The sequence below is a fragment of the Rhynchophorus ferrugineus genome, unplaced genomic scaffold (assembly GCF_030347505.1).
Source record: "Rhynchophorus ferrugineus isolate W39M unplaced genomic scaffold, kcgeb_rfMv2 rfM3, whole genome shotgun sequence".
Taxonomy (NCBI): domain Eukaryota; kingdom Metazoa; phylum Arthropoda; class Insecta; order Coleoptera; family Curculionidae; genus Rhynchophorus; species Rhynchophorus ferrugineus.
In genome coordinates this window covers 25,297,255-25,319,704 of record NW_027472582.1, presented here as the reverse complement: position 1 = coordinate 25,319,704, position 22,450 = coordinate 25,297,255, and the positions used below count along the sequence as shown (strand labels likewise).

Genomic DNA, 22,450 nt, shown 5'->3' with positions numbered 1-22,450 from the left:
GGAAGACCCGCAAGAATAAGCGAGTTGGACTGTTTATGTGGAGGCTGCCTCTGGGCTACCCACTAAACCCCACCCTATCAGCTGATCCAATGACCCTAACTGATACTTCTTACTGTTAGTAAGGAGGGTGCCCGTAACCGGTAACACCGTTAAGAGGCACAAGGGCCAGGCAAGGACGTGGCGTCGTTATCACACCACGCAGCTTGCGGTACATGAGTTAATCGCTCGCAGGAGAAGGTCGAGACAATTAGGAGTTAGAGCACGACGGGGTAGTGTCGGCTGTGATAGAATAAGGCTACGAAGAGCCGAATGAGTTATTGGCCTGAAATATCGGCCAGCTCGGTAATACATCTATTGTCCGAGAGACGAAGAGTGGAGAAATATCTCGAATAAACATCGGATATAAAATCGTGAACTTGGGGGACGTCTGTTTCTCTATGAATTTGATTGTTCCTGACGAACCATGGGGCATTGATAATTCTCCTGAGAATTTTGTTTTGAAACACTTGGAGACGTTCCACCTGGCTAGGGGAGACGTATTTTAGATAGACACTGGAGCCGTATAGAACGACTGATCGAACCAGCATCTTGTACAGGAGAGATTTTATAGATAGAGGAATCCTGCTGGCTCTGTTGATAAGCGGGAACAGCAAATTAACAATAACTTGACCTTTATGGAGGGACTTTTGAATGTGGGAATTCCACCTAAATTTGCGATCGAAGACAAGACCGAGATAGGTGGCTTCTGACCATGGGATTTCGGCGTTCCGAATTCACTAAACCAGCGATACATGGGGGTGATACGATACGTCGAAAATCGTAAAAAATCATGGCATGAAAATGTTCACGATTCAGTTTCATTTTTTGCCATAACATATTGGGGTGTACTAACACTGTTACCTGATATTAATACTTAGCGACACAACATTTTCAGTTACACTCTAGAGACATGGTACAGTACGGATCATCGACAATAGCACGCATCACTTTGTCTGGAATCTTTTTGTGTTAGAAATACTAGACTTTTTAGCAATATAGTAGGATTTCATGTGACCAAACAGGCTTAAGTATAGATTTGTACAGAAATACCTTGTTATCTAACGACAGCTTGGATTTGCGCCCAACAAACCAATACATTTGATATACTTAAATCAAAGTTGTTCTCGTTTAGCAAGTATGTGGTTCTTCCAGGTTAAAGATCGGTCTAAATCCATATCAGGATATTTAGCGTTCTCAGTTTGAGGAAGTTCACAATTATTGATATTCAACGGTAGGCATGTTCTTCTACGCAGAGTGAATATTACATGGCTAGATTTTGTTTCATTTGCTTTAATAGGCTATGTTTTCAGATACAGTTGTGTTTTATTAAAAATATTTTTAACAAAAAAATTGAACCGACCTCAAAAAATAAATAAGGAACTTGCTAAAAATTAATAAATAATCAAACTTAGATTTTTAACACAAAAAAACATTTTAAAATAAAATATTTACATATTAATGGTTGTAATAACTAAGCAAAAAAAAACAGAAACCTTGTTTAAATTATATACTACACTTATTTTATATTCAACTATATACCCACAATTTTGCTCAATACCTACCTAAACATTTTTATCTACTTACAATATAATTTTAACTACTACCAACTGATCACTTTGAAGTACCCAAATAAATGTTCTGGAATAATCCTTCTATTTCTATTATATTATTAAGCATCTTTATGTATAATTTCCAAAAAATTTCGAGACTGTGAATGTCTATCTTGGTTTAAGAATCATTATTATTTTTGATTCTTTCCAAATACTACGAAAAACAATTAATTCGTAATATTATGCTAAATATAAATGTTAATAATTTTACATATTCTTCTGATTATTCTTGTAACATTTTTCCGATTATTAAATCATATCCAGGAGACTTCTTATCTGCCTCATTATTCTTTGTTTAACTTCTCTGGCTGTAATTTTTTCATGTGGCAGGTCCATTTCAAATGTTGAATTAGTAAGCTGATATTTTTTTTTCATCTTTAGATAGCTCAAGAACGTGAACGAAAAACGAAACGTTTTAAGTGATTTGAGAAAATGTTAGCCTTGTGTTTATTGCTTCTAACCCATTTTTTTATAGAACACTATTTTTAATTACGATGAAGATTTAAGAAAGCAATAATCATTATAAAAGTTAAAATATTTAAATAGTAAAATTGTAAATACATATATTTCTTAAAACTAAAGCAACTTAGGTTCTTTTCATATGATTAATTGATCGATAAAATCGCAATATCGAAAATCATCGTATTTGATCAAATATAAAGTTGGTTCTACACAGTCCGTCTTCTTGAACGAATTTAAATGCGATTCTAAAAAGTGAATTGTGAATAAAAGTACCTCTTATTATATGTTATTATATTAAAGTTTGGATGCGTGATTTTATTTTTATTTTTGGTGACGATGATACGTGAATCTAAAATATAATAGCAACTACTTTAATGGTTTTGAGGTTCACTTGTAACTTTCATCAAAATAACATATAAATGTTCTCGAGCAATTACTACAATATATTTTTACGGCCAATTTTTATCTACTTTATTAATGCAATCGATTAAAGCCCTAAGCAAATTTGATTAACACTTTTCACCAAAGATATTATTATTTTTTGTGGCGACGTTATAGTTAACTTGTCACAAATGCAGCAAGAAATTCTTAGAATTTTATAATCTACATTAAAATAATAATTGTCATAAAGTTATTTTTGAGTTTTTAAATCTATTTTTTACACCGCATTTAAGAAGAGGTATAAATTATAATTGCAGATATAATTATTGCACAAAACTTAACAAAGCACATGATGTTTTACATTAAAACCAATAGACAACACAACATTTCAATATACCGATTAAAATGCGAAATCTGCGTAAAATTATGAACGAACTTGAAAATGATATCCTTTCTTTCTCCTTCTATTAATTCAAACTAATTTTGTATATAGAGATAAATATATGAAACTGTAAATTCAAAAATAAGACACAGACGATTCGAAACTTTCTTTCTTTGACAATACACTAGAAAATCTTGACAGAAAATAAAATTAGTGTGGGCGCATAAAATCTTCATATTCCTATTGTTTTTTTACAAGGCTTTCATTATAGGCCTTGTTTGTTTTTGTGGTAGAATATTATTCAGACTCATCTAATATTCCCCTATTCATACTAAGAAATCTCGTGAAGAAAAATATGAATTATGAAACCTTCTACACTGAGCACCAGAACTAGATGATTAAAGAAACTTGAACTAATAAACTAAAAGTTTGTGATGTTGATGTGTCATAGCATAAGGATGTTGGCCGTCATGGGACCTAACCTAAAATTTTACTTGTCTTATCCATCCAGTATGCATTTATCTTTTGCAAGACAGTTTTTGAATTGAAGTTATTAGTACAGTTTTTGCTGTTTTCCAATATCTGGTTGTTTTCTAATCATACCGAAGATAAAAGTTTTAGTTAAGAATTTATTTAAGAAGAACATGGCATACATATTCGAACTAGCTATTCATTATCCAGTAGTTTAAATCTAAGATTTCACCAACCCAGATTTTACCCAAACCAAACTTATTTAGTGTTTAATGGTACTACTAAAAGACACTAGTCAAAGGGCCTGTCCTTGTTTCTAATAAACCATGAAATATTAACAATGACATCTTTATCTATTTATTATTAATAATTTTGGATCTTTTAGTTGAACGATAAAAAATTAAAACATTATTTTTAGATCTGTAACACTTTGATTGCAGATTATAAGGGTAATATGTTAATTTGCTATTCTGTATGTTATTTGAGTTATTATACTATACTATATATACTTCAACTGTACTATATTAATTATTCTTCAGATTTAAGAACCATAGAGGTATTGACAGAATAAGCGTTCTTGTAACTTGATTTTAGTATTGATTGTAATACTTTTCTTCTTCAACACGCACCATCAAAGAGAAGATTAGCGGCAACTTGGTCGATTCTGCTTATTGCTTCAGTCTCATATATTACTTTGCTTTTCCTAAATATCTAAACATTTGCAATTTTTCTAACCAATTTATGAAATAATAAACGAAGGAACGATACGAATAATAAAAAACGCGTAAAAACAAATATATCTTATATATATCACAAATAAAACCCTCCATTTCATGCTCCATTATAATATTATTTGCGTTTTAGGAAAAGGTTAAAAAAAACACAACACAGATAAAACAACCACTATATAAAAATATAAGCCTATAAAAACCATCCACTACAAGCGACAAGGTTTAACGTTTGTGGTGATCTTTATGACTAGAATGTTTATTATGGTTTTATTAAATCACTCTGAGGTCGTTTTTAATGGATAATATTTGTATTTCGAGACAACACCGAACCGAACCGAAACCGCAAATTATATCTGAGATATGTAACTGTTAGTTATGGGAACAAACACGTTATCTTATTTTTTGGGTCCGTTTAAGTATTGTTTTTAAACGGGAAAACAACTTTCGATATTTATCATTATTTCAGTGAATATTTTCACATCAATATGTTTATAACGAAGGAGGAAATAGTTACGGTTTGATAATATTGTTATATATATTTATCTTACTTTAACCAATCGTAATTATAGACTACCACAGATTAGGCGAATAACAAATTATTATAAATATAAAAATTGAATTTAATATATTTTTAGATATAATATTTTTTTATATATATATTTTAAAGTCTCCTTTGGGTTTAACTATGGGTTTATTTGGACTGGGCCTAAAGTTTAAGGTGGGCTCCGAACCACGGTCCTCAGCATTAAGCCTACCGACTGACGAGTGACCAACTTTAGCAATCATCCCTTCTTCACCTTTAAATAGCTTAAAAACAGGAAAGGCTTAAATACATTTTTTAGGTGATTTGAGAAAATGTTGGCCTTGTACAAAATTAAATGCGATTCTAAAAAGTGAATTGTAAATAAAAGGTCCTTCTATTATATGAAAGTTGGGATGTGTGATTTTTTTATTTAAAAATTGAATTTAATATATTTTTATAGATATAATATATTTATATATATATTTATATATATATATATATATATATAAATATATATATATATATATATATATATATATATATATATATATATATATATATATATATTAAAGTCTCCTTTTACCTACTATGGGTTTATCTTGACTGGGCCTAAAGTTTAACATGGGTTCCGAACCACGGTCTTCGGCATTATGCCTACCGACTGGAGAGTGACCAAACTTTAGAAAATCATCCCAAAAGACATCCGGTCTTATCCAGCCTTACTGACATGAATCATATTCCTTGTCGGATTTTACACTCTTGCCTAGAACATTCACAAATGTTAAACAATCACAAACATACATTTACGACCATGCCCCAGCAGGATTCGAACCCGCGGCTATCGCAACAGTAGGAAGACCGTCCCATCGCCTTTACCACTGCGCCCCCAAGCTAATAAAATTATTATAGAACCAGTCATATATGAAGAAATATTTTTGAACTTTTATTGATATATTCCATAGCTATTTTGTGTAATTTAGCCTGTTTCCTCGATGCAGCTTTGTTGGCATATATCTTTGACTTACATTACAAATAGTCTGAACAGAATACAAACTATATAATTCCGTAAAAATAAATCGAACATGAATAGAGAGAAAGCCCATGATCTGATGGATCATTTTTGATCCCAATCAATTCAATTTGGCATTATGGCATTTGGTAGCATTGTTCAAAACACATTTTGTGAAGTGTGTTTGTGAAGGAAGAATTAGGTTATCCTGTGATAACGTAAAGCTCCCGTAACAGCCATAGTCACTAAACTCATTTTCAAAGTAGCAATATCCAATGTCAGCTTCAGACCGAAACCAGTACAAATAAGGGACACGTTGTAGAGGCATTTCATTTTTGAATATCACATACGGGCTTTTCAACAATAAATTAAGATAACAATGTACTCCATTCAACACACTCTCTTTTCTTTTTATGGACATTGTGCTTCCGGTCTTGTGTTAATTCAAATTTGCATATATTATCCAGGTCATCGAATTGATGATCTTGGACTTTCATCAACATTTTCTGGGGCTGTTTTGATGGTAATATTTGAACGTTTTGTTCTTGAGCGACCAGTACATTTGGTATCATCAGTCCAGTATATTATTTATCACGAAAATCAATTTATTTTTTGTCATATATAGTTCATCAGTGTAGTATTCTTGAAATTTTGACGCCTCGTGGAGTAAGTTTATTGTTACAACTAAAATAAATTATTAGAGACAAATTAAATGCAAACTTTAAAATTTACAAATTTATATTTTATATATAACGAACGTTTCGGTTTAAATTTGCAACAGAGCATGTCAATTAGATTTTTTTATTATTATTTAATTATTACAGTGTTGCTAGGCGTTTCCGACTAACCTACAATTTGTCTTTATGATAACTTAAATCTAAGTATGTAACTAGGAGGACTCATCAGCTCTATCTTAGTCTCTGATGAAGTAGTGTTTATATATGTCACTGCTGTATTTTTTATAACATGCACCTACACAGTACACAACACTACACAAAATTAGATAATTTGCTTCTTTTGAATCTGTGTCTTGCTCTGGTGGTATCCAAAAGTTGCAAAGTATCCGAAGGTCAATCCTGTAATATTTGGGTGCGCCCACAATACTTCCCAGGACTTCATTCTGAAAAAATTATATTCTGTTTATGTTACTCTTTGTAGAACATCCCTATAATTAAACTCTGTATGTTCATATAGGTTTCAGTATTTGCTTATATAACAGCAATTTATTATGTACTGACAACTGTAATTTTCTTCCAATTAGCCAATACATTTTCCTACATTTCAATTCCAGTTGTTTTTTATATGTTCTTCTTTATATGTTCCTACCAGCGAAGTTTTGCATTTATATTCATTCCGAGATATTTAGCGTTGTTGCTATATGGAATTATAGTATTATTTAATATTTGTGGTGCTTGTACGGTCTGATTGCAGGTGGACTGTACATGTACAGATTTACTTTCGTTAATTTTTTATCCAAGCTTGTGTCCAATTACTTACACTGTCACTTGCCTGTTGTAATCTTTGTGTGGCTTCTTTACTATTGTCTCCGACAGCTACAATCGCAGTATCATCAGCAAATGTAGCCATCGTAATATTCTCCATTTGTGGCATATCACAATTGTAGAGTAGATAAAGCATTGGCCCCAGTGGTACTTGTGGTATACCTGCTTAAGTTTCTTTTATTGTAATGTAAGCTGCTTCTTGTTGAACTTTAAACATTCTGGCTGTAACATACGATATAAGTAGTTCGGTGTGTTGTTTTGATAATATTTTCTGTAGTTTATGAACAAGGCCTTAATGCCAAACCAAAAATTATAGAAGAGAAAATGTCCATACTGCCATTGTAATCGCAGAGACCAGACATTCTACTCTCAATAAATCATTTAATCAAAGACCAATTATTTTACACTATCTATAAAGCGATGCTATTTTTCAATTTATTACTAAATATAAAATCAAATATTTTCATCAATCATGTACACGCATTTGTTGCAACTACAGCATTCAAATAGCCATATTTAATTCAGTAATGCGTAATTCATTCACTTAGACGATATCTTTTGAATAACTTTCATCAGCTGAGCTAAGGATATTGGTGAGGATCTGTGAGTAAGTACAAGATAACAAAATCTGAAATACGCATTATTCGAATTAACTTTTATGTACTATTAACAGAATAAATATAAGATATCGTTTAATATTCCTGTGATATATGACACAAAAATATAATTGGGAATATAGAAACTGGTATTACATTCAATATTTTGAATGCAGAAGGTATATTAATTTTATAAATGTATGTTAATATGTAGTGTCTTTAAATAAATTTTAACATTCAATTTGCAAGTATTAACGAGAGAAAATAAAAGCAAATACTCACTAAAATATTAATATTTGAAATATTCGAGTAACATTTCCGTCTCTCTAGACATCTTCCCTAATTTTCTTATTAAGGGTCACCCCTTTAGGTGAAAATATAACCCGCTGACACTAATTAGGCAGGCGCGTTATAGGTTAAGTGTCATCACACTGACGAGCAGCCAATTACGAACAGGAATGGATGTAAACGGCACATTCCAATGCATAAAAGACCTAAATTTGGAAGCGTCAAAAACAGATTCATAGCCTAATGTGATGCTTGGAATGCACAAAGTGGTGTAGTGGGCACATGCCAATGACAGACGCAGTTGTCGAAACATTACTGAAACTATACCGCTCTAAACATAATCTTCGCTCTTCGGTTTCAAGATTTATAACTTATATATTTAACTTAATACAATAATTAGAGAGATGTAAAAAAATAATGAATTCAAAAAATTAAATAATCAGAAGGGGCTTAATTAAATAATTAATTAAAATTACTTAATTAAAGTCTGCTAGTAGACTTTAATGGTTAGAGAGTGCTATATGTATAATTGACATAACAATTTATAAATCGATTACAGTCACCAAAATGTGCTCCATCATGGAATTCCAAGTTTCAACCTGTAAAAAAATTGAAAAAAATGAAAAATAAAATTTTAAATTATGAAATAAATAAATAATTAATTGATATTAAAATAAAACTTGGTTGGACAGTGTTACTTAAATAATTGCAAAATTGATAAAATATTAAAATAAGAAATGTATAATTATAAATTTTGACTTGACTAATAAATCAATAGTTTTCCATTCAATGATGATGTATTATAGTAGATATATCCGTGTATAAACCCGCAGCTCATTTTTAAATATAGCATCTATTTTTCTAATGATATTAAAAAAATAGTGGGTGAATGAATTATCATTTTAAATAGAAAATAATATAAGTTATAAATCAAACAAATTGGTTGTTATTTTCTTAATACATTAGGAAATACAACTATTTAAATCATAATTTATTTTTAATGTTGTTTTAAAGTTTTGTTCTTGCACTTTAAAAAATAATATAAAAAATGTATGCTTTACTTGCTGTTTGTTTTTGTTTCTGTATATATGATACTTGTAGTCATTCACTATTATTATTTACATGTTTAGATTATTACTAATGTAGTTATATGTTTAACCTTCAGCGTTGCTAATCTTAGAATCCAGCGTCTGTGTATTTGTGTTAGCCTCAAGGGTTGTAGCGGTTGCTACAGTACTCCCCCCTACTACTTCTATGGGGTCAAAATTATTTAAGACTCTTGCAACCACATCAATAACTCAGTGAAGGCTAGGGAATTGGAAATTGGGAATCCAACCTTATTAGGATTAGGATTAGCTGCCATCTCCACAAAAACAGGACAGAGTGCATCATTGGGTTTTTTTATTTGATTTGGGGTCCTGTAAAAGTGGCAGCTTACATGTCCCGTCATGTGGTGCAAGGTGCCCATGCGGTGTTGTTATGTCGGTTTGGGCTGCTGTGGTCTTCGTCCATTACGCTAGTCTCGTGGGAACACCAACCGTATAGTGTTGATGAATTTCTGATGCTTTCCTTCCATATACATTCGAACACTTGGATTCTGTTGAGCTTGATGATCCGATAGGCACTTTGGTCACGACTGCGTTGTGAATTGTAGGAATGTTAGCTTCTCGTATATATATATATATATATATATATATATATATATATATATATATATATTTATATATATTGACTTTTTGTTTTTTATAATACTCGCTACTATTTTGTGGAAGGAATTCGCACGGAAACAGAAAACGGTGACTGCTTGACAAGTTTCTTTCGATGTTATAGACTACATTCGGCCAATGGGAGAATAGAAGATATTAGGTTATAAGGTCGTCGTGCTGTTTTTTTATACCCAGAACCGTAAGGTACCAAAATCATTCGTGGGTGTATTTGTGGTGGCCTGAAGGGTTGCAACGCTCGCTACATATTTGTAGAAATGTTCGTCGGGTCGGTCAGTTGGAATGAATTGCTTGTCTGAGCACTCATTACTTTTGGAAGGAATTTGCACGAGAATTTAAAACACTGGTTGAAGAAATACTTGTTTATTTCGACTTATAATTGATACATGTGGTCGACGGGAGAATTGACAGGATATTAGGTTAGGTAAAGGAAGTACAGTAGCGCTCTGGAAATGTTACTGTTACAAGGGGGTGGAGAAAAGAAAAGAGAAGAGAGCGACACGTCGTCGTGATGGTCTTTTATAACCTGGAATTGCATTGTACCAATCCACCGCCGTTGGTAACTTTTGAACTTGTTGTACGTGAATGCGTAGTGGCCTAAAGGGTCGTGGCGATCGCCACATGTTATATTTGTCAGCGCCATCTCTGGTCTGCGACATCTATTTTCCGTATAATCCCAAAACATACAATTGAGCCACTCAATTACATACTACTGCTCAATAATTGACCTTCAGATAATTTTAAAAAGCCAACGCAAAATACAGAATTAACATTTAGTATAGCTTTCTAAATTGGCTATTTAATTAATTAAGATAAAACTTTAAAAAACTCATCTAAGGATTTGACTTCATTATCTATCTTGTTGACTATATAAATATTGAAATAAAATGTTAAGATTTTTGAAAAATTGTATATGGTATTTTTTCCAAAAACTTGTTGAAACAATTTCAACATTATTATAATTATTAATATACTCCAATTTAGATACTTTTTGATTTATACCTTCAAAATTTTATATTGAATTATGTAAACCAGTCATAACAAGAGTGAATTTAATTAACCCTAATAGATTTGCAGTTTGCAGTAAAAGCGAGCCAATAAAAGACTTATTAAAGGAAATCCGAAATGTCAACATTTTAGAATATTTTCGAAAAGTCACAACATTGGAACTTATCCATACCGTAAAGGTAATATGCCCAGATTTTTTTTAATTGTTGATTATATATATTAAGAAATTGTCTCATGAAAAAGTCACTGCATATATAGAAAAAAGTTTAAACAATTTTTTTACATTGATATTAATTATTCGAAACTTGTAATACGTGATTACGTTCATCATTGAAATTAAACTTAACAACTTGAAATAACACATAAACTAATGTGAGTAAGATAAGTTCCATAAAATGTATTTTAATTTTATGCAAAATACTTATACAAATAACTTATAAAATATAAATATATACAAATATACTTCCTAGATAATAATTAATAGTAATATCACGGAAATCATATAGTTATAGACGTATATAAAGTGTAATATAGGATAAATTTGCTTGTGATGACGTACAATGGCCCTGTAAATATAATCAAATATCATAAAACACACAAACTTTAATAACATGAAAAAACCTTTCTTTTAAAAGGAAACAAAAATAAGCTCAATCTATTTTAAGAGTGGCGTTTATTCCTGAAACAAAGATAGGTTCTCTTTTTTAGGGCAAGCTGCGCTCTCAAATGCACATGTCGAAAGATAATGAGTGGGCCCTAACTAAAAGATAAGATAGTGCGAATACCTGATGGGTTTCGGCATTAGGGATGTACAGACTTTGACACTTAAACGTATGGCTTATTTAAAGCTGCACGCACGCACTCCTTACTCATTAAATTGATTTTTAATTAAATGTATGCACATGCCACTGATCCTGTGGAATATTATTTAAAAAAAGTAACGCAATACGCGTTAACAATGACTTAATTTGATTAAATTAATGAGTCTCAATAATAACGCGCGTGCTAAATAATTGACCTTTGTTTATTCAGAGAGTTTAGATAAGTTTCCGGTATAATAAGAAAAATAGAACCAAAAAATAAAATATATTATTATTAAATTTGCTTATGCTTGATATAAAATACGACACAACGGTCCCACTATTAATGCGATCGCATCACGAGTTCGAATCCTATCGAGACAAGGGTACAGATTTTGTGTGTGATAAAGTTGATTACTGAATGGTGTCTAAATTTATTGCTCAGAAACGTAATTGTGAACCTACGGTGACTAGTCTAGAAAAACCCTAGATCATAAAGGGATATAGAATATTACAAAATATATACCCATTCATAAGAATACGTAATCATAATGAATTCAATTTATAAATATTTTCATTTTATTAACACACACTACACTTTAAAATTAAATCTCAGTAAATCTGCTAACAAGGTGATAATTATCTGAAGGGTTCGAATAGAAAAGCAATATAATAGTTTCTAGTTGAATTCAATGAGATTATATAAAAATATTTCCTTGTTGGTACTATTGGAAATGCGGGTAAGTAGTATGATCGTTAGTGTGGCTGTCCAGAATGTCCGGGATTCGAATCCCTCTTTATGAAAGGATAATTGGTTCAGGATAAAAGTAAAACTTGATCTTATCTTTTCCCATCAAGAAACAAATCCCGTGTCGAGAAAATTCTTGATTTTCCTAGTTGCTTACATGTATTTCGGTCAGCGATATTTATTGGCAAAAACCGTTACACAGGCTAACCTGATTGTTAAATTTCGATTGTTTTCGAATTTGTCTACATCAAATACTAATTTACATCAAATACTTTTAAAAATATATGATGATGCCGGTCCGTCAAACCACAATTGTCGGCTTTGGTTTCTACGATTTAAAAGTGTTATTGACAAAGAACGATCTAGCAGACCAGCAATATTCGAAGACAATTAATTGCTAGACTTATTGGGCCAAACACACCGTTCAAGCTATTAAAAAATGTCCAGACAACAGTGAATGAATTAACTATTTCCAGAAGCTTAGACAGGAAAAATTGCCATCATACAAATTGATAAAATATTCGATTTCGAACCGTTTCAATATTTCGGTTTCATTGCTTGCCAGGGAAAATAGAGCTATTTGTGGCGTATTACGGCTGACGATCAAAAGTAGATATACTACGACAATTCAAAATGCAAAATATAATGAGTTAGTCCAGGAAAGTGTTGATGTTCATATGGTAGCATCAACAAAATATAGTGTATTATTAACTGCTAAAATAAAAAGAAACTATTAACCTAATAACGTCAATTGAACATACTGAGTGATTTATTGTTGCAAACAAGGTGCAACAATAGTGAGTAACAAACATAAAGTCACCCTCTTGCATGACAACGCACATTGCAAGAACTATGAAGCATACACTGGTATAGCTCAAATGGAAATGTCTGCCGCACATAGAATTATCACTAGGCATAGTTCCTTGTGATAACAATTTTTTCACATTCATAGAGGTAGATATTAGGATTGGTGGCAAATCAATATTGTTCTTTCAACGCAATGTCGACATGTTGTCTGAAAGATGGCAAAAAGTCCAAAAAATATATTCAATAAATTCATTTTTAAAGTGAACAAAATTAACAATAAAATACTGCGCTGATACTTTGCGATTTATAATTCTAAATTATTTATTTGTACTCCATAGTTTAATTTTCACTTCACTATTCAAGCATTGCTACCAGTCCCTAGTTATGGCTACATTTGGAGTTAAAAGTTATACACAGTATGAAGTTAGACCAATGAATATTTTTTGCAGCTGATGTTTAAGCTTCATCAAGACCACGTTTGATCAACAGTTCGGATGCAAAAACTCCTCTCAATTTTCGTCATTATATCAGCAGTTTACAGATCAAAAACGCCTTTAATGCCCATACATTTTTGTTTGTAATGGAGTCAACTTCCTTCCTTTATTATCATTTCTGAAATTTTTACGCATTTGGATATTGGTAAGTTAGGCCCATCTAATAATAGAGAGACAATTCAATAGGGGGCTCTGGAGAAAAGTTTTGCTTTGGCCAACATCTAGATAATTACACATTTTTTTTTCTCTTTAATGAAATGAACCCCCTCAACGTGATTATTAAATTTTTAATTCACTTTAACAAATTTGTTCGTACTTGGACAATAAGATTTAAGCACTATTTAATTACTGAATCGCTTTGCTTTTTTTAATCCTCTCTTAAAAGGTCTTCTTTCGGAAAGGAATTAATTTCTAAAATTAAAAAATAAATATTTGATATTTTATATGATTATTAATATGAATAAACGTACCTCAACATACAACAACAAATCACACTGTAACGATTATGATTTTTTTAACGGTTAATCCAGTCAGTTTGAGATGTTTAACATTATCAACCATTTTTTAAAGTCAACTAAATATTTCTTTGAAGTAAAACGATTCTGCATTTCTTTAGTATCTGTGCATCCGGATACACAACACTTTCTAGCTCGAGAATTCACTTTACTATTATACTTCCGTCTTATAAATACTAATGAAGTAATAACTTAATCTCTAAACGTTATAAAAATCTGCTCCTTAGGTTCGGTACACTGAAAATGGTGTCCGAAACAAATAAACAATAAAGGCGCTATAGAGACGAAGTGAACCAATCGGATCCAGTAGCGGCTCATAGCATAAGTTAAAAGTAGCGTCATCTACATGTTGGACGTCGCGAAATATATCCCCAAAATTTCCTATAAAAATATCTATTTCTCTATGGTCAGGTCATTGAAGAATCCCTGTAAATGTTCATCAATAAATTTCTGCTACAAGCTATCAGATTCGTCCTCTTAAATCCGCAAACTAATATTAAAATGTCTTTCATTCTAAAATAGTGAAGTAATATTCATACATTTTTGATAAACTATACATTTTATTTGATAAAACAGTACGCGATAATACAAAGTTAAGATGTTCATAATTAAAAAAAAATAATAAAGTTGATTACCTAAAGAAATAATAATAACTTTAATCATTTTTAGACAGCTTTTAAAAAGCACAAAAACGCCATCGCATCCCATTTCTTTTATTACAGAACTCAACAATCAACATATAACCTTCGATTTTATTAACATATTTTCAAGTTTCCATTAACGCGACTTTATTTAAATATAAAATATACATTCTATTCGGGCTTTTAAGTGAATCTCCTTTTGGTTTATTGAATGCGGCGACCCGGCCCTCTCTCTACATGAGAATATGGAGCGGCTCCATAATCGGCTTAATTGGTGCTCTAATGGACGATGGTCGTTGGCCGTCTGTTGTTCATGGTCTTTCGAAGAGAACCCCATGCGAGGAGATGCGTTAAGGCGTGGTCACGGAGTAATAACCCGTTGAGGATAACCCACTGACAATGGCTGATACACGGTCGATAATGTTTTTAAAAATCGACACAGACGAAAGCTGAAATGCCGTCAGACATTCTTAATCGATATGTAACCAAATGATATAACAGATAAGATACTTTAATCTCTGGTCCCCCTTACATCTTAATTAATAAAATCTTTGAATAAAAAAAGTACACGTTGGCGAAAATATATGCTTCAGTGAGCAATATATATGGTTGTTAACTATGAGTAGCTTAAAAATATAATATAAAAGTGTGTGTGACTACTTTACTAAAAGATCAACCAACCGACAATTCCTTTAACAATTAATTTTTTCCTATTGTAAAATGAGTAAAGTGAATAATTTAATAGCACAACAAGCGATGTTTTACACTTGCGATTTTAAAATAAAAGCAGTATGAGTAATATTCTGGCTTCTTCTAGTTATAATTCTTAAAAAGATTTTAAAAGCATTTAAAAAATAATTAGAACTGTTAAACGGCATAACTTTCCAACTTTTATTAAGTTCTATGAATATTTATTAGCATCCAGTATTGTTTAAAAAGAACACAACAAATTTTTAAGTCGTCTATTAACATATAAATATGTTTTATTTTATATTTGTATATTATATATTTAAATATAATAATGTATATCGAGACAATATAACAATTAGTAATTATAATTGTAAACAATAATATTATTAACTTGTTATCACTACATAGTATAAAACAAAGTCGCCTTTTCTCTCCCTATATCCCTATGTGCGCTTAAATCTTTAAAACTACGCAACGGATTTTGATGCGGTTTTTTTCAATAGATAGAGTGATTCAAGAGGAAGGTTTATATGTATAATACATGCATAATATACTAAGGCAACATTGCTAATTTTAGGCTTATTTAGCAATTAGCAAAAACGCTGCCTAACCCTACGAGTTAGATCAAATTAATGTACTACAGTATTGTACACCATAAAAAGGTATACAAAAAAGTCCGCGATGGTATATGTTTATCTTTTAGGGATAACCCACATTAACCATTTTTATTGTTTACTTTTTATGTGAGAAAATGGTTTATTTACGAAGCTATTTTAAGCAATACGGCATTAATCCTTATCGAATTAAGTACCTTAAATACAGTGTGCAATTAATATAGATCAATATGGTTCCTTACAGCATGTAAATTAAACAAATATTTTCGGAGATATTACAAATTTAAAATTTGCGTTTAAAAATGTGTAATGTAATAAAAATTGTATGAATTTAGATATTCCAAAGATAGCAGGAAATCTTCATAGTAAGTATAGGGAAAGAGGAATTGTTTTACTCCAAATATAATGCGTGCAGGCCAAGGGCAGTAATGAATGAACCAAAAATACTGGATCGATTTTAATCATGTTTTCATTGAGTGACATAGGCATATATATTTTATGCCCGTGCAAAGTCGGAGCGGGCCGCTATGTTTTTATATACAACGTTCATATTTTTTCTGTAGTGTATTTAATTTAGTATCAGCATTGCACCCGTGCGAAGCCGGGGCGGGTCGCTAGTATTCTTATATATACAGTAAATAAAATTATTTTGACTTTGATTGCTTTTCTTTTTAATTGACTTGATTGCTTAATATAAATATTATTATTTACCTCAATATAATGTTTATTTGACATCATTTGAATTCAAAATTTTAATTAATCTCCACTATGCAAAAAATTTTATCTTGTAATATTAATTGTGTTATTATAAAGTGATTCATTATATAAAAGAGTTAAATTAATTAATGTAATTATACAATAATTAATTATATAGCCCAAATGATATGGTTTATTTTCTTTTCAGATGTCACGGTAGTAACATTCCTCCTAGGTTTTGTTTCGTCGCAACATGTTTCATTCGACTGTCAATTCAACGGGCTACAACGACACTAATTCTGGATTTCATCAACATCTTCAGCAATCACCGGTGTACGTTCCCACCAATAGATCAACCGCAATGCCCCAGTATCCTTCACCGGCTAGTAGCCATTTTGGTAAGAATATTATTTCAAGCTTTAATAATAATGCATTTTTACTCTTAACGGTTCAATGGTCTACCCATAACATAATAAAATAAATATATAAAATCAACAGAAATGACTGTGTAGTAACAGCTCATAATAGTAGACAAAGGTGGCATTGTTAAATATTGCCTTAGAACATTTTTTTTGTTAAAAGTAGGTTAAAGTACTTTTATTCAAATCCCTACATATTCATTATTATTTTTTTATTCATAATTATTATTACTGAATTATTCAGTGTATGCAAACATTAAACATGGGACACCCAAATTGTATTTTGAAGATCATTACATTTCCTGTTTGACGTAAAGATATCTGCTACCGATGCTCATCAAACATTCTTAGAAATTTATGGTGATATTGCTCCATATCATATCCCAATTGCCGGTTTTGTTTTCCAGGATTTCAAAGTAATGGTTTTGATATCAATGGTCTAAACAACCAAGAAAGTTTGAAGACAATCAACTGTTTGTAAATGCGATGGAAAATAATAACAGAAAATGCTATTTCGATTAATTTCATTATTGCGATTTCATTGTTTAGCATGTAAAATAGACAGTTTTGTGGAGTATATTGTAAACTAGCGATGAAAAATCTACTGTGACGATCCCAAGCACAAATATCATGGGTTAGCTCAAGAGAGCCACTCACTTCGACAACGAAGCGAAATATAGGTACCGGGTCTTACCAAAATATGACAGGATCAGCAAGATGTAGTGTATTTAGAGCTGCTAAAACCGAATGAAACTGTTGCTGCAGCAGATGCTTACAATTGAACAAATTGAAGGGCGTATTATTACAAAAAAGAGTAATCGTGTCTAATAGAGGTAAAATCATCTTCTTGCATGACAACTATCGGCCACGTGTCGTAACAGCTTCGATAGCATACTGACTAGACATAATTCCTTCTGATTACCACTTGTACAGATCAACGCGGAAATGGTGGAATGAATAACTGGCACATGGTTTCAAAGTTCTGAAAATGCGAAAATTCTTATAGTTTAATGTTGTCAGAAAGATGGAAAAAATTTATAGAAAATGTTGTAAAATCATGGAGAATATTTTGGTTAATTTCTGTTTTTCTTTCCTTTTTTTTGGTTCCTCTGTTTTCTTTTGTGAAACATTTCAGAATATGTTACATGGAAACACCTATTGTTCTATACAATGTATGCTCTTATAATATTAAATTGATATAAACAAGTAGTATTTTCAAATGGTTTTAACAACTCATAACAGGTAAACTGAAGAGTCCCCGGCCTGACTCATAGGTGGCGCTACTATAATTAAATCCATATGTTTTTTTAGTTAGCCATGTTTTAGTATAAAAGATGCTTGTATAAATTTGATAGCTGTCGGATTATTAGTTTGTGAATTATAGCATTTTGAGTGAAACAACTTTTGTTATTGTGAAAAAAAATGGATAAAAAGAAATTTCTCGTGTTGATCAAATATTGCTTTTTGAAGGGAAAAAATACAGTTGAAGCAAAAACATCACTTAATATCGAGTTTCCGAACACTGCGCCAGGAAAATTAACCATCAAGGATTGGTATGCCAAGTTTAGACGTGGTGAAATGAGCACCGAAGACGAAAACATTTAAAAAAAACAGAAAACGATTTTGAATGACCGTAAATTGAAATTGAATGAAATAGCAAACACTCTAAAGATATCAACTGAACGTCTACATCATATGATTCACGAATATTTGGGTATGAGAAAGCTCTGTGCAAAGTGGGTGCTGCTCGAGCTCACTTTTAACCAAAAACAACGACAAGTTGATGATTCGGAGCAGTTTTTGAAGATGATCAAGCGTAATAAACCGAAGTTTTTGCATCGATATGTGACAATGGATGAAACATGACTCCATCATTTCATCCTGAAGTCCAATCGACGGTCATCCGAGTGGACTGCACGCAATGAACCCGCTCCAAAGCGTGGGAAAAGGCAACAGTCGGCTAGCAAGTTTATGGCGTCTGTATTTTGGGATGAGCATGGAATAGTTTTCATTGACTACCTTGGAAAAGGAAGAACCAACAGCGACTATTACATAGCGTTATTAGACCGTTTGAAGGAAGAAAACGCCGAAAAACGGCCGCATTTAAAAAAAAGAAGGTGCTGCTTCACCAAGACAATGCACCGTTTCACAAGTCACTGAAAACAATGGCAAAAATCCATGAATTAGTCTTTGAAAGGCTTCCTCATCGACTGTGTTCTCCAGATCTGGCCCCCAGCGACTATTTTCTGTTCTCAGATATCAAAAGAGCGCTCGCTGGGAAGAAAATTTCGTCGAATAAATAGGTTATCGCCGAAACTGAGGCCTGTCTTGAAGCAAAGGACCAATCGTACTACTAATAATCGTATTAAAAATGGTATCGAAAAGTTGGAGGGTTGGGGAGTTGGACTGTTATCGAAAACTAATTTTCCCAAATAATGTGTTTTACTATGGTAGGCCGGGGACTTTTCAATTGACCTGTTAATAAGTCATATTTCCCCATTCAACTCTATACTCTACATTCCATTGGCGCAATTGGTATGATGATATGTTATTTTTACTGTAACTATGAAGGAGTAGTTTAGCTGTTTCATCTGTTTAGTGCAATAACAATAGCTTTTTCATAATTTGTCAATATTTAATTTGTTCTTATGTATGTTAATTATTTTTGAGACATATCTTCGTCAATGAATTACTTCCAGTTCATATTCATGTATCTAAGATTTTGTATAATTTCTTGTCTCATAGATATGCATAAGAAGTATTAAAAGAATATCGAATTACTGCTTTTTATTAAACAAGAATTAAATAGGTTATCAAGAAATCCATCAACTCTGTCTCCATGTTTAATAAAACGGTTATTAGACATCGGGTTACATATTCAAAGTGATCTACAAATGGTTTTAATTTATTTGCAGGTACGGCTGCCCACCAAAATGCTTGGCACACGGGCAGCGGGTATGCGGAAATGGCTGCACCTGCTGCTCATGGTTTAGGCGCAACTACACATCATGCTGGAGCGTTGGCGGCCGGTCAATTTTACGCGCAAAATATGATGATGAGATCGTGGGGTGCTTACGATGGCGGATTTCAACGAAGCTCACCTTATGGTAAGCATTATCTAGTTTAAGACTTGTCGGTATTTCTGATTTCAATGCATATATTAAAAACTCGTTTACTATCGCATTATACGCTTTATTAATCCTGTTACGATGGTCATATTAATTGTGTGTCAGTACTGGCAGTGTCAATGTTCTTATATTTGACTCGATTTGTTTATATATTAGTTGGAGAAAAATATATTTTTATTATTTAAAATATTGCTTTCTTGACTTTATTTATGGGCTAAAATTGTTTTTATATAATCTGTGATTCATAAGTATTACATAGTATTTTTATTTAAAAACCTATCTTAAGCAAATTTCCGTATTTTAAGAATGTTTTAATTATTTTTCCTAAAATTAATTATACCATCTTCGGAATTTCCATATAATCACTGCTTAAATAATAGTAATTTTAATTTTAACTTCATATAAAAGTTATGTAGTCCTACTAGTTTAAATAAAACATAACTCAATAATTACGATCTTATTAAATAAGCAGCACATTCTTTGGAATTTCAACTATATGCATAAACATCAGTTTTTTGAACAGTCATACGTTCATTATAATACATTTCTAGAGAAGTCATTTCGATGCCCTAACGTTAAACGATTTTTTAAATTTATGGATGTTTTTCATACAGGTTATGTGCGTTGTGGAGTTTTACCCATTGCTCTAGATTGATTCTTTTTCGATTCAATCGCTTCAAATAACATTGAATATGTATAGCCAGACCATTATTATTTTTGGCTAATGTGAACTTTATATATTAATTTTATATATTTTATGCTTTAAGTTTCCCTAAAGCGTTGTCCTTTGTGAACCGATTATCCAGAGATCTTATAAGTTTCTTAACATAGTGTCGTCTATGCTACACAAGAAACTTATTGACTGATGTGTTATATATGAATGCTGTAATAAATGTTTCTTCAGTTAAGTTATACAAAAAGAAGTGCATATTTACACATATTTATTGATAATATATTTCTTTAAAACTATATGCAAATATGTGGATGTATATATGTAACTCTAGAAAAAATTTGCCTCTCTTATATAATAATACTATTTAAACTTTTATTATTGGTCCTATATTATCTATATTATTCTATATTATCTTTATTGGTTAACTATATTATCTATAACAAATATAAAACATATTATCTAATAAATCCTTTTTCTATCATAACCTATTCATTTCATTGACAATCATAAAATATATTGAAGAGTGACATTCATATATTCAACATTAATACTTCAGTTTCATAACAAATATATGTGTTTCTGCAAAAGATGATCCTATTGTATTTAGGATCTTTATATTCATTAAAGAATTTTTTTATAAGCTTGTTCTATTTATTCTTGCCTCTAACTATTGATCTATTGTGACCTTACTGTATTCAGGATCATTCCAAGAGATTTGTATTTTTATATTTATATAATTTGTATTTTGTTTTTTTATGGATTTATATCTTTATATTCATTGAAAATTGTTACATAAATTTATTTTTATAATTATTTTAAAACATATTATTAAAAAGCATTTAATTCAATATCCAATAATGATTGAGTTAAAAAATAATGTTTATTATGGAAAACAAATGAAAGAAGATAAAACTATATTACTAGATATAATAATAACAATATATTTTACAGTTACAACATAATAAAAATTTTAAACATTTACCATAAACATTTTACATAATAATACTGATATATTTTACCGTAATTCTTAATTTTTATTACATATGTATTTAAAATTGTTAAAAACCACGTATCAAGTAGTTGAAGATACGAGTAGTCAACCACTCTATAGAAGAATGTATTGCTGAAGTTCATTCTTCTACTGTAACAAAACCAACATCTCAAATAAAATCTCTAATTCGTTTGGTTTATGCAGTTGATCATCTTCTTTTTCAAAATCAGTATCTTTAAATATTCAAATATTGTTTAGTTATTTTTCTTACAAGCTATTTTCATTATATAGTTCTAACTCACTCTAAGTTTGGATTGAAAAGAGACCTAGAAAGCTGTCTGATTGCAAAATAGGTAGAATGATAAGCGAACGATTCGCTTTTCACTGTTTCCTTTTAACATTGACTAATTTAAGCCACTGTAACTTTTTAATTCTGCTTTTATAACCCAAATAGAAAATAAAACAGTTATCTATTATATAAACTATTGGAAGGTGTCAAGAAACCATA

The 22,450-nt window shown here is 31.1% G+C and overlaps 1 protein-coding gene across 2 annotated transcripts in view; it reads left to right on the top strand.

Moving 5' to 3' along the window:
• LOC143192915 (GATA-binding factor A) overlaps positions 1–22,450 on the top strand; it is an 88,175-nt gene that overhangs the window by 48,513 nt on the left and 17,212 nt on the right. For both annotated transcript variants that reach the window (XM_076398739.1, XM_076398740.1), the window contains exons 2-3: positions 16,940–17,129; positions 20,066–20,257. In XM_076398739.1, the coding sequence (XP_076254854.1) occupies positions 16,985–17,129; positions 20,066–20,257 (337 nt within the window). In that variant the 5' untranslated portion in view covers positions 16,940–16,984. The remainder of the gene's footprint in view (positions 1–16,939; positions 17,130–20,065; positions 20,258–22,450) is intronic.